Source organism: Tasmannia lanceolata, unplaced genomic scaffold, assembly GCF_043159265.1.
Source record: "Tasmannia lanceolata isolate RefF3 unplaced genomic scaffold, GAP_Taslan_0.1 ptg000016l, whole genome shotgun sequence".
Lineage (NCBI taxonomy): Eukaryota > Viridiplantae > Streptophyta > Magnoliopsida > Canellales > Winteraceae > Tasmannia > Tasmannia lanceolata.
Genome location: NW_027518693.1, coordinates 2,316,354 through 2,330,698, shown reverse-complemented (window position 1 = coordinate 2,330,698; position 14,345 = coordinate 2,316,354). Strand labels below are relative to the sequence as shown.

At 36.6% G+C, this 14,345-nt stretch overlaps 1 protein-coding gene across 2 annotated transcripts; it reads left to right on the top strand.

Moving 5' to 3' along the window:
- Window positions 1–314: 314 nt before the first annotated feature.
- LOC143848099 (beta-cubebene synthase-like) lies at window positions 315–14,122 on the top strand. Of its 2 annotated transcripts, XM_077356906.1 has the most exons (10): window positions 315–618; window positions 3,656–3,926; window positions 4,052–4,424; window positions 4,507–4,725; window positions 4,871–5,006; window positions 5,598–5,846; window positions 5,945–6,118; window positions 9,669–9,866; window positions 12,584–12,781; window positions 13,608–14,121. In XM_077356906.1, exons 1-10 carry the CDS (start codon window positions 478–480, stop codon window positions 13,902–13,904), a joined length of 2,256 nt encoding a protein of 751 aa, XP_077213021.1. In that variant the 5' UTR covers window positions 315–477; the 3' UTR covers window positions 13,905–14,121. The 2 variants fall into 2 exon arrangements, with proteins under 2 accessions (XP_077213021.1, XP_077213022.1); XM_077356907.1 differs by lacking the exon at window positions 4,507–4,725 and having other exon boundaries at window positions 13,608–14,122.
- Window positions 14,123–14,345: the final 223 nt, after the last annotated feature.

Genomic DNA, 14,345 nt, shown 5'->3' with positions numbered 1-14,345 from the left:
TGTCGTAAATTACATTCATACCATTATCGGTATACATATACTAAATTAATGGTGTGCATACACGATTTGTACCTACTAATACAAACTTAGTAAGAGGATAAATTAAGAAAGTTTTACCACTTAATTATTTACAAATGCAAAATTAATCTCTACTTAATAATGGGATCTACATATATAGAATGCATGACAAGAAGCAGAGAGTTGCCTACTTAATAGTGTGGTTTAATCTTGTCCTATAATCAAACTCTTTAAACTACCTAATGTCAATAATTCAAGACATCTAAGGAGCTAACCAACAATGATGGCACGTGGAAATATTTCACTCACTAATTGGAAATGAAAAACCTGTTTCTTTGTGAGGTGGGTACATTTGTCTTTCACGCTCTAACCCAGTCCTTTAAATTCTCAGTCATATGAGCCTTCAATTTGCATTGTTCTTGAAACAAGATCTAGTACATCCTTTCTACTCTCATAGTCATGGCTCTTGAAGGCTGCCCCTCCGATTCTTCTCCCACTCTCCATTCATCTAGTAGTGAAAAGGAGGTCGTCCGTCAGTCAGCAAACTTTCATCCTAACTTATGGGGTGAATTTGTTCATACATTGTCTTCTCATGAAATTGTAAGTATCATCCCAAATATATATGGTGGCCGAGTGTGATGTCCAGTGGTGGCAGCAACCCCCTTGATATTTGATCCAACAGCAGGCCACTTTTTAATATGATGTTGTTGGATCAAATTATATCAAGGGCAGTACTTCTGACGTACCACCTACACTGGACTTCATGCTTGGGCACCATATAAAAATCTCTCTCTCTCTCTCTCTCTCTCTCTCTCTCTCTCTCTCTCTCTCTCTCTCTCTCTCTCAATGATCTCCTTTGAACTCTTAATGTGAAGAGTGATCGCATACCATTCTGTATTTGAAAACTATCACCATTAGAGAGTAGGCTTTCACTCGGATGCCTTACTGGAAATAATCCCATTTCCCTCGAGGTTTTCCATATTTTATCACTTGATTATTTCATCACTGAATAACACTTTAGTAAGAGGGTATATGGCCACTCCCCTTTCCTAACTAGTTTTTCGGATATGGATATGTATTTTAATTTTCTCATAGACAATATTGAATATTGATTTCACTAGCTTCTTGAGAAGATAAAACATTTCTCAAGAAATACTATTATCCATGTTAAAAATTTTACCGGTTTAGTAGCAATATATTGCCACTTACTCTGACCTCATGGATAAAATAATTTACCTTTAGTGACCCTCAGTGTCACTTCTCCAATCTCATGGAATATTATCACATTTATGCTCTTCGATTTCTTTGAATCCAACTCACGTCTTTCATTCTGGATTTTCAATCCAAATCTCATCTTTTTGCTTAGATTTTCAAATCCAAATCTAACTTGTAATCCTGGATTTACTTCAATCCGAATCATATATGCAATCTTGAATTTGCTCAAATTCAAAATGGTCAGAATATTTTTTTAGTTATGCATACTATCTTCTCAAAGTAGATATACTTGATAACATTTTTAAGAAAGAATTTCTCTATATAGCATGCTACTATATACATGATGATACTCTTTAACCATGTATTTTCAAATAAAAAAGATGTTCACTTTATGATTATGTCAATCGTATATTCACGTTATGAATACCAACTGATGATAACTCAATCATAATGCATGAAACACAATATCTATCAATATATAGGCGTAAATGAACCTTCATCACAAGAATGACCTTCATCTCTGATCATATCCGACATCCATGTGTCTGTTTTTCTCTTTCTTACTTCTAAAAGTCATGTCATGCATGAAATGTACATGTCAGATTTTACGTCGCTCTAGTAGTATGGTGCCCAAAATTCTAAATTTTAAATTATCCATTAGCCAAAATACTAATAGAATGTATATGCAATCACAATCATTCGGTTGATTGTTAAGGATGCAAGCACGATGCTTGATGCTACTTTGGATAATCACCAAATGACAGCCCCAAGCAATAAATTATATATATGAAACTAAATGAGTACCTCTTTCTCCAATTCTACATTGAGTTTCTTACCCGCAATCACCGAATCGATAACCAAATCGAACCAGTCTTTTAATCGCCACCAAATGGAGGGTATAATTAAAGTCTTTGGGACAAATTGGTATGGTGGATGAACAAAATTGTTTACAACAAAGGAAGAGAATAAGAGAGGAAGAGAAGTAGGCAAGGCAACTAAAAGGCTTTCTCTTAAAGACTTTAATTTCCCCACTTATGCAGGTGGCTACCATGGAAATAAGTCCCGAGGATACAATGCCTACACTAAGAACAAGGGCTGCACCCCAAGTTCAAGGCAACCAGTATGCCCTTTAAATAACAAGAAAATAGAAAGAATAAAGAGGAGAAAGACGATTTAAAAATGAGATCCCAAGTCTTCTTTTATAGAAGGTAAAAAGACACGAAAGCACCCTTTCAAATGAATCCTTTCATTTAAAACAACACCTTTCCATAACACAAGTGTCTTTTGATTAGAAATACATTTTCACATAAAAAGAAGTGTCTCTTTGTAAAATCTCATTTTTCTATTTTACAAAATAACATATTTTAAAAATATCCAACAGATCTAGCCTAACTTTCCTACGTTTAAGCGAAATTAAAACATTGCGCTTTTGGAGAGAAGAATAAAATCAAATTTAAAGTCTAGAATTTTGAATTTTCTTGTATGTCTTGAAATCTCTTGTATGTCTAATTGCATTGGTTTTATTTCTTTATAAGGATTAAAATTCTGAGATCTTGAGACTTAAGTTAATGTAAGACTAAGAACTCTACCCATATTTCAAAAATTGGATTTTGTCGGACAATTTTATCAGAGTTTTAACTAACTTTTTAATTTTTTTGGGTTTGCGATTGCGTAGTGGTAGATCTGAAGGTCATGTTTCTGGTTATGATCACAGATGACATTTGAAAGTTGGATTTGTTGGGCATTTTGAAAGGGGTTTGTGGCCATTTTAGCATTTGGGTCTTATGTATAATCTAACATGGCCTAGAATATACCCTTTTAATAACTTCGGATGTCTACTATCTGACTGATTCTTTTGAAAAATTAAATCAATAAAATAAAATAACTTGTTAAAGATGTACATGTTTTAGAGTTGTCTCTTGATTACTAAGATTTTAGTCAAAGGATTTTAAATTCAATTTTGTAGATATATAGCTAATGCGAAAGCGCAATAGATATGTAGTAAAATATTGTTGAGTACTGAAAAAAGCTAAAGGAATTCTCGGTCCTCAAATTTGGCTCATTAGAGAAATAACCTGCATATCTCGTGGAAAATTTAAATATCAAATGACAAGTCAAGTCCTCATTGGAGAGGGTGAGATCTCTAGGACCCAACAATTCTAATAGCTCTTCTATTTTGAAGGTGATTACATGCTTAGTGTGAGTATCCGGCCTAGATAAGTTTCCATATACTTTGGCTTTCTTCGTTTGTTTTTTGTATCCACTAGTTAGTGCATAAAATATTCCTTTTCAACATCTTCATCCGCATCGTCATCATAATTATCCTTACTTGAATCCCCTTTCATTGTTTATCTAGCAATAAGAATGAGTCATGCTTTTTAAACTAGTAGGATGTTTTTAATAGTGTAAGGTGTTTGTCCAGGGGCCTGATGCATTGGCTAGACAACGAATTGAAGAACTGAAAGAAGAAGTGAGTTGCATGCTAAGCAATTCCAGTGATCCCTTCCTAGAAATGAATTTGATCGATACACTTGAACTCCTTGGAGTGGCCTATCACTTCGAAACACAAATCGAAGAGGCATTAAGCCGGATTTACATTGCATATACAAATGGCGGATACAATGATGATGATCTTAATGATGTTTCTCTCCGATTCGGACTACTTAGACAACACAGATATAATGTCTCATCCGGTATGAGTAACTATTTGTTTGATGTTCTATTAATTTAGTGTGCTTTCACACATTTGTGCGTATCATTTTCATTTTCATCTTTGATATTTGATGATGAATGTCGCAAAATTTTATTTGTCAAACAGATGTATTTCTCAAATTTATGGACGACGAGGGAAACTTCAATGTGATCTTAGCAAGCGATGCACTAGGTATGTTGAATTTATATGAAGCGGCACATCTTAGTACACAAGGAGAAATTGTACTTGATAATGCCTTGGCATTTACCGCAAAGCACCTCCAGTCCATGATACCCCACCTAAGTCCTACTCTTGCAAGACATGTAGAGAAATCCCTAGAGTTGCCTTTACAGAAGAGCCTCCCAAGGCCGAATGCAAGACAATACATCACTTTATACCAAGAACAGTCTACAAAGAATGAAGTACTGCTAGAGCTTGCTAAGTTAGATTTCAATCTCTTACAGTCAATTCATCAAAGAGAGCTAAGAGACATCTCAAGGTAAATTGCAAGAACTGAATTTGTATGAAGTCCAGCAATATTAGTGTTTTTTTGCACTTGATATGTTGATACTTTTCCTTAGGTGGTGGATAGATATTGACCTCCCAACAAAGTTACCTTTCACTAGAGACAGAGTTGTTGACTTGTACTTTTGGATATTGGGAGTGTATTTCGAACCACAGTATTGCAGAGCTAGAATGATTTTGACCAAAATAATTTCATTCATATCTATTATGGATGATATTTACGACGTTTATAGTACACTGGATGAACTCCAGATATTGACTGCTGTAATCCAATGGTCTGGGATTTGCATTCTCATCTTCTTTTCAAATTTCCAATCCATAATTGAGAGATTTATAACTAAAATGTCATTCCTTTATATTTTCTTTGACCTAAAAATGTAAATTTCAAGCTGAAAATGTGAATTTTTACTGAATTTTCAGGTGGGATATTGGGGCCATGGATCAACTACCAGAGTACATGAAAGTGTATTTTCATGCTCTCGTTAACACGGTCTCTGAAATTGAGGAGGGATTAACGCCGGATGAAAAATACCGTATAACTTACTTAAAAGAATCTGTATGATATGCATCGTTAATGTTTTCTATTTATGTATCTAAGTAGATATAGTAACTATATCTTTCATTAATCCAATCTTCGAAAGTTCCCCAAGTCGAACAGCCCTAGTCAATTGTTTTTATGGTAATGATAAATGCGCCCCTTTTTGTCGCTTGAGACAGCCAGCTGCATTGTACGTGGCAATCAGGTCACTTCATTCCTTCAAATGTGAAGTACATCAGCCCCTTTGCATTCATAGATACACTCTAGCTGGGTGTCCCAAGTAATCAAGTAATGAAAAGGTGCGCATATATCATTTCCCATTTTTTACCTTGTCCAGAGTACTCGTCCAAGTATGAGTTTTGCTGTATCAAGTCAATCTAACGCCTTTGACTCACCCGATTTATTGAAAAATTTACTGCCAATCATTGACTCACCCAAGTGAATTCCCTCTTACATTGCACGAGTTCTAGTCCAAGGGCATATTTTCAAACACTCCACTAAAAATGACAATAAAGATGGTTTATTGGTTGAGTTTTTTTTTTTCTACAGTTGGTTATCCCTCTTACATATACTTCCCAAGTTGTAATTTTCTACAGTTGGGTATCCCAGATGAAATGTTTGAATAGAGCTTACTTCGAGGAGGCCAAATGGTTTCACTCAGGGGATCGTCCAACATTTGAGGAGTACATGAACATTGCGCTAATCACTGCTGGTTACCCATTTCTGATCATAGTTTCTTACATTGGCATGGATGAAATTGTGAAAAAAGAGGCCTTTGATTTGATTAATAGCTTCCCCAATATCATTAAGTCAACTTGTATACTGGGACGAGTCCTTAATGATATCCAATCACGCAAGGTATGATGAATTCAAAAAAAGAAAGAGAGAAAAGTTCTATTTTCACATGTTTTAATTATCACAATATTGCATATAATTCATGGGTTTCGAACATGTAGTTTGAAAAAGAAAGAGGACACATTCCTTCGGTTGTGGAGTTCTACATGAAGTCGCACAGATGCGCAGAGCTAGAGGCGCATGAGAAGTTGCAAGAAATGGTTTCCGTTGCGTGGAAAGACATCAACCAAGAATTCATTAATCTGAATCATATTCCGATGCCTGTCATTACTAGGGTACTCAATTTTGCACGTGCGAATGAAATGATATACCATTACCGAGATGGATACACTGATTCAACAAATGAGATCAAAGACTATATCGCCTTATTGCTTGTTGATCCAATTCCCCTTTGATGAGCAATCCACTTGTTTTTAGAGCCCCTAAAATCAGGCCTTGGAACATAGTCATAATAGGATCCAACGTTAGATGGGCTGTCTAACCAATTTAGTGGATCAGAAACTACACTTAGATCTGTTTGCATACAACCTTGTTATCCAGAAGGATTAGGATAACAATTTGGTAATCCTAATTCTTTCTTGGAAGAGAATCTTTTTTTTTTTTTTAATTTATGTCATAGTAAAAGACTAAAAGTTGAGCATATTTAGATACATATAGGGAATTGGTTTTGTGACCCATTAATCTAGGCAATTTGCACCATGTTTGTTTTCCTTATTTGATTTTCTTATCACGTTACCGTTGTGGACTTGAACCCGTTACAAGCAGTTCGGTATGAGAATCTTTCAACACTTCTTTTAACCACTAGTGTCTTTATTAGAACCCGTGACCACCAGGTCACAATGGAGCAACCTTACCGTTGCGCCAAGGCTCGCCCTCATAGATATGTCTATTATGTGGGAAATGATATTTCCAACCCCTTTTTTTAGACATTCTGCCCCTTGCAGTCTCTTTTTCATATTTTTCTAAAATGACTTTCTTAATTCTTTCATCTATTCTAGCCTACTCAAAATGGGGAAGGGAAGGAGCAGTTGATGCTCGAAATTCTCTCTCTGACCATATTCAAGATCGACCATTCGGTTATTTGATAAAATAACAATTTTGAAGAGGAAAAACAAAGGGGCTGGAAATAATAGCTATATGTGTGTTTGTGTTTGTGTGTGTAAGTGAGTTAGTGCGCGCGCGGGCGTGTGTGTGTGTCTGTGAGGAATAAGATTGTGCGCTCAACCGCACCAAGCTTAGGTGCGGTCGAGGGCCCAAAACTCAAGTGGGCCCACATTGTTAGGATGATCCAAAGTTTGCAAGGCCCTTACATAGATAGGGTGTGTACAAAAAATCAGCTCCATAGGATCATCCTAACCCATCCAAAAGTGGAGGGCAAAATGGACAGACACCGTTTGCCACAAATTTGCCCATTTTTGCCCTCAACTTTTGGAGAGGTTAGGATGATCCAATGGAGCTGATTTTTTGTACACACCCTATCTATGATGGGGCCTTGCAAATGAATTGTTTTGATCACCACCCAAAATGTGGGACCCATGTGTTTGGGCCCTCGACTGCATATAACCTTATATGCGGTCGACCGCACATTCCTTATAAGGTTATATGCGGTCGATCGCATATAAGGTTATATGTGGTCCTCATATAAGGAAACTGTTGGTGAGCTTAAGCTCACCAAACTTATGGTGAGCTAGCTTGCCCAATCACATGGGGGCCCACTTTGTTAGGATGATCCAAACCATTCATTTGAAAGTCCCTTACATAGATGGGGGGTGTACCAAAAATCAGCTCCATATGATCATCTTAACCCCTCCATTTGTGGAGGACAAAAATGGACAGACACAAATCTGCCCCATTTTTGTCCTCCACAAATGGAGGGGTTAGGATGATCCTATGGAGCTGATTTTTGGTACACCCCCTATCTATGATAAGGCCTTGCAAATGAATGGTTTGGATCACTCCCCAAAAAGTGGGACCCATGTGATTGGGCAAGCTAGCTCACCATAAGTTTGGTGAGCTTAAGCTCACCAACAGTTTCCTCTCTCTCTCTCTCTCTCTCTCTCTCTCTCTCTCTCTCTCTCTCTCTATATATATATATATATATATATATATATATATATATATATATATATATATATATATATATATATACATATGAGAAAACGGTTCCTGCACATATGTGTAGAGAGTTCTCTACACACTAGCTTAAAATACAGTAGGGGCCCACATTGTTTGGGTGATCCTATATATCTCTCTCTCTCTCTCTCTCTATATATATATATATATATATATATATATATATATATATAGAGAGAGAGAGAGAGAGAGAGATGTGCCTCTAGTCGGTCGACTAGATATGATACACGTATATAATTCAATATAATATGATGTAATATATAGATATTGAGGAATGGTTATGTTGGGAGAGATGTCATTGTAATACAATTAGGCACACTATGTGGCATGGTGGGTTGTATCTTTGATTTGTCCAAACCATCCATTTCATGTGCCTTAGTGTGCATATCATATAGGCTAAAAGTCACGGCAATCATGAGATCCTAACATCCAACAATGTGTTTTTTCGGCCGTTGAAGACACACCTCAGTTTGCCTCATTTTATCCTTTGTTGCACATACGGAGTTAGAACTTAGAAGACTTTCAGTTGGATATTAAAACGACATTTCTTAATGGTGAACCAGATGAAAAAATGAGGGTGATGGCGTGCAATCCTAACGCAGATTAGACCCTTCTGACTGTTAAAACAACAATTTTTACTTGTAACAAAAATGAGGGCAATGGCCCACAATCCTAGCCTACATTAGACCCTATTTCAAAAAGGGATACATTACTAGTCCTTCCCTCCCAAGATTGCTTGTCCTCAAGCGATTCAATCAAGGTGATGGGCGGAGGCCAATTTTGAATGGAAGCTATCTTTTGTTGATCGACCTTAACTCTTCCCTTCCTTATTATGTGCCCTAGACACCAAAGTTCCATCATTCTAAATATGGAAACCATGATCATACTACGTGTCCCATATATCAACCTAATGTTAACCCATAAAAGCAAGTGAAGGATCCCCTGTTTCCTTATTGTGTGGTACTATTGGTTATGAAGGTAACCTTTATGCCCTCATTGACTCGTGACTATGTTGTGAAGTAGAAGTTTGATATATGTTACTCTAAAATGTTTCTTATGGTCATGACTGGTGCGGTTGGAAGGGGCATGTCTGGGAAATCAATTGTTCTGAAGCTAAACGACAAGAGGAATGGAGGAAGAGTCTTTGGTAACATATTCTTTGGTCAATATGTAAGCATTAACTAGATCTTCTGCCAGAAAATCTGTGTTTTCTTCATTGTTTTTTAATATCTATTGAACGAAGAGAGTTTTCTGAACCAAGTAATCCTTCATCGGCCAGTTAGAAGTTTTCTTGCCAGTTAGGAGTTGCTCAAAAAATGGATTGTCAACTCGATGCAACTTTGTGTAGCAAAAAACCTATGGGAATTTATATGTACTCGATTCTGATTCTTCATATAATATTGAGGCCCTGTTCCTGTTCGTTTAAGATTATGACAAACGATTGTGAGTGCCAAACTGATTATTGGACTCAAAATTACTTTTAAATTTGAGTCTAATAATCAGTTTGGCACTCACAATCGGTTGTCATAATCTTAAATGAATAGGGCCTTAGCTTTATGTGGTTGCTCAATTTTATTTTGAAATGAAAGATTCAAGCACTTCAAAAAGAAATCTGCGTATTTTTCTTGTAACTTGAGAATGGAATGCCATGCTTATTACTAGTTGTCTTACCTCTAGAACCTTATTTCGCAGTGTCTATCCAACAAGTTCCGAAGATTTATGATCTATGTTCATGCAAAAGGAATGATAGTTGATGACGAGTATGTACTCAGGGGATCTGCTAACATTAACCAAAGATCATTGGATGGTTCAAGGGATACAGAAATTGCTATGGGTGCTTACCAACCCAATTACACGTGGGCTGGAAGGCAAAGTCATCCACATGGCCAGGTTTGAAATTTGTTTAGTCTTAATAAATGCATATGCAATGTGCCATTCATTTGCTATGGATCTGATTTTTTTGTAAACACCTTATCTATGTGAGGGCTTTTAAAATGGATGGCTTGGATCACCCAAACAATGTGGGCCCCCACTGTATTTTAAGCTAGTGTGTAGAGAACTCTCTACACATATGTGTAGGAACCGTTTTCTCTCTCTCTCTCTCTCTCTCTCTCTCTCTCTCTCTCTCTCTCTCTCTCTCTCTCTACACATATGAGAGAGAGAGAGGTGCCTCTAGTCGGCCGACTAGATATGATACACGTATATAATTCAATATAATATGATGTAATATATAGATATTGAGGAATGGTTCGTTGGGAGAGATTTCATTGTAATACAATTAGGCACACTCTATGTGGCATGGTGGGTCGTATCTTTGATTTGTCCAAACCATCCATTTCATGTGCCTTAGTGTGCATATCATATAGGCTAAAAGTCACGGCAATCATGCGATCCTAACATCCAACAATTGTTTTTTCGGCCGTTGAAGACACACCTCAGTTTGCCTCATTTTATCCTTTGTTGCACATACGGACTTAGAACTTTGAAGACTTTCAGTTGGATATTAAAACGACATTTCTTAATGGTGAACCAGATGAAAAAATGAGGGTGATGGCCTGCAATCCTAACCCAGATTAGACCCTTCTGACTGTTAAAACAACAATTTTTACTTGTAACAAAAATGAGGGCAATGGCCCACAATCCTAGCCTACATTAGACCCTATTTCAAAAAGGGATACATTACTAGTCCTTCCCTCCCAAGATTGCTTGTCCTCAAGCGATTCAATCAAGGTGATGGACGGAGGCCAATTTTGAATGGAAGCTATCTTTTGTTGATCGACCTTAACTCTTCCCTTCCTTATTATGTGCCCTAGACACCAAAGTTCCATCATTCTAAATATGGAAACCATGATCATACTACGTGTCCCATATATCAACCTAATGTTAACCCATAAAAGCAAGTGAAGGATCCCCTGTTTCCTTATTGTGTGGTACTATTGGTTATGAAGGTAACCTTTATGCCCTCATTGACCCGTGACTATGTTGTGAAGTAGAAGTTTGATATATGTTACTCTAAAATGTTTCTTATGGTCATGACTGGTGCGGTTGGAAGGGGCATGTCTGGGAAATCAATTGTTCTGAAGCTAAACGACAAGAGGAATGGAGGAAGAGTCTTTGGTAACATATTCTTTGGTGAAGATGTAAGCATTAACTAGATCTTCTGCCAGAAAATCTGTGTTTTCTTCATTGTTTTTTAATACTATTATGTACTCCTCTATATGAGTACTATTATATAATATGTTTGTTTTTCTAGAAGTTTGTAGTTGCACACTGGGTGGGCATTATTCTGAGGGTTGAGAAGGATTAGAAACTGATATAGCCGAATATGTCTAGGGAAAGTGTTAGATGTATCAAAATTAGTTAGATAGGAACATACCATGATACTCTCCCAAGAAGAGAAACTCATGTTAGTCGCATGCTCTATTTCTCAGTGTGAAGAAAACACTTTCAATGGAGAGAATCGGATGAGTTTTGCGGTTGCAAGTGTGCCCCACCATGGACAAGTGGAAGAAGTTGGAGTTAATAGGACGTCCATGTGGGTCCCACTAAGCTACTCAACCTGGGAATCCTTGTAAGACTCTTAGGATTCCTTATATGAGTTGGAGTTGCATTCTCTCTATGCAACTCACTCCCAAGGAGAGTAGGAGTTTCGCAAGGAGTGTGCTACTCATTCTACAAATACACCTTATGAAATCTCCCCCTCTATTTTTCTCTCTCATCTTCCTATAGTTGGTGATGATATCTGGTTCTATTGTTTCCTTGGGATTTAGATCATGGAATACACCAATCGTTCTTGTAGCATTTGATCCCAGTCGGACAATTGATTGGATGGTCTCAAAATTCATTAGACGAATCCACCTTTGATACTCTCCCCTGTGCTCTTTGTGCACAGCTAAGCCAACTTAACCCTACACCTAGCTATCATGAAAATCTTCAGAAATATCATAGCATCATTCTATGCTTCATTGAGCATAAAACATCTATATTGTGAGGGCACAGTTTAAGTAGAACGACTAGAATACTTCCTTTGCTACCACACTATTAAATTGTAAACCTTTAGCTACATCTATTTATGGTTATGCTACTCATGCACAACTTACCATGTTTTGTAATTAATTAGTGTCTCAACAATGAATGAGCTTTGAGTTTCTCCGGAAAGATCCCAACTAGAATTGCCAGTCAGCAATTATCAATGCTTACCAAAATTTATGGAAGTAAAACAAATCCATGCCAACTTGGATCTCAGATGCTGCCACAATACAATTGCAGATGAGTTCGTGAACCTAAAGGCAATAGGAGCAAAATATGAAAGTACACTGTTGAACAAAGAGAGTTTTCTGAACCAAATAATCCTTCACCGGCCAGTTAGAAGTTTTCTTGGACTCAATATTACGTTTAAATTTGAGTCTAATAATTGGTTTGTCACTCAAAATCGGTTGTCATAATCTTAAATGAATAGGACCTTAGCTTTATGTGGTTGCTCAATTTTATTTTGAAATGAAAGATTCAAGCACTTCAAAAAGAAATCTGCATTTTTTTCTTGTAACTTGAGAATGGAATGCCCTGCTTATTACTAGTTGTCTTACCTCTAGAACCTTATTTCGCAGTGTCTATCCAACAAGTTCCTAAGATTTATGATCTATGTTCATGCAAAAGGAATGATAGTTGATGACGAGTATGTACTCATGGGATCTGCGAACATTAACCAAAGATCATTGGATGGTTCAAGGGATACAGAAATTGCTATGGGTGCTTACCAACCCAATTACACGTGGGCTGGAAGGCAGAGTCATCCACATGGCCAGGTTTGAAATTTTTTTAGTCTTAATAAATGCATATGCAATGTGTCATTCATTTGCTAGGGGAATTTTTATATACTTAAAAGGTTAAATATAAAAATCTTGTATAAATATCTATAATGCTAAAATGATTCTACCAAGTAGAATGACTAAGATATCCTGATGCACTTTTATCTATTAACCATGCTAAAACTAGCCATTCAAAACAAAAGAAGCAATACTAGCCAAAACTGTCCACTGAAATTCAGGAACTTCTATGGGAAGAATACATATCCTTACTCATAAAAAAATACACATATCTATGAATCAGAAATAATACAAGGGATGTTCAACATTTGGGCATTAAATTTCTAGACCCATCTTTAATGAACGGAATGTAAATTCTTAAAATTGGAAAGTGTGACCAAACATTATGCAATTATACTTATGGAAATTCGTACAATAATGCTTGATGGAGATTAATAGAGAATTGGGATTGAGCCTCTAGCTCAATGGTCAAGGCTTTGTTCTTCAACCTGGAGGTCGGAGGTTCAATCCCAAGCTTTCCTACACCCAAAAAAAAAGATTAATAGAGAATTTTGTATTTTAGTGCATTGAACTTATCTTATTGATTTTTATTGTTTAAATCCTGGTTGTTTTGGATTTTGAGAACCAATTGTGAGTCAAAAACTTATTATTGAACTCAAAATTAAACGTAAATTTGAGTCCAATAATCAATTTTTGACTCAAAATTGGTTCTCAACATCCGAAAAGACAGGTATTAAGAAGATCATTTAGATGTCTTGTGATTATAAATGTACAACTAATCTAATGTGATACGGTTTTTTTATAGGTATATGGGTATCGGATGTCGCTCTGGGCAGAGCATTTAGTAGGCTCTCTGGAGGATTCTTTCCGCGAACCACAGACATTGAAGTGTGTTAGGCGTGTAAATCAGCTAGCAAAAGATAACTGGAAGTCATATGTATCTGATGATATGAAAGAAATGAAGGGGCACCTGATGAAATACCCAATTCAGGTGGAGAGAGATGGAAGAATTGGGCCATTACCCGGTAATGAAAATTTTCCTGATGTGGGTGGTAAGATTCTTGGAGGTCAAACCACTCTCCCTGATGTTCTAACCACATAATTTGTCAGACCCAAAGAAACTGGATAGACTGAGCTTCAAATAATTTAATACAGTCCAACCTTTCGAAAAGAATTATGGGTTGGAATAGTGTGCTAATTCATGGGTTAGATGAGATTTTTTATTTTTGATTTTTTTTGTTGGCTAATTGCAATCTAGATCCCTTATTTATCACTGATATCAAGTGTTACAAGGACATTAAGTTTTCTCAATGAATGGAGTAAATTACTGGTACAGTTATTTTATTGTTCATGGAATTCAAATGATCTGGCTGAAAATCCTGTAGTTAATTTTTTTTATCAGTTTCTCTTGCTTGATCTTGATTCAATGGTAATAAGACATGGGACCCACTTGATCGATCGGCGTCCTAAAGAGTCAAAGCAGGTGGGGCTAACTTCCAATGATCAAATAAACTGCAGTAAGTTTCACAATTGCAAAGTTCCA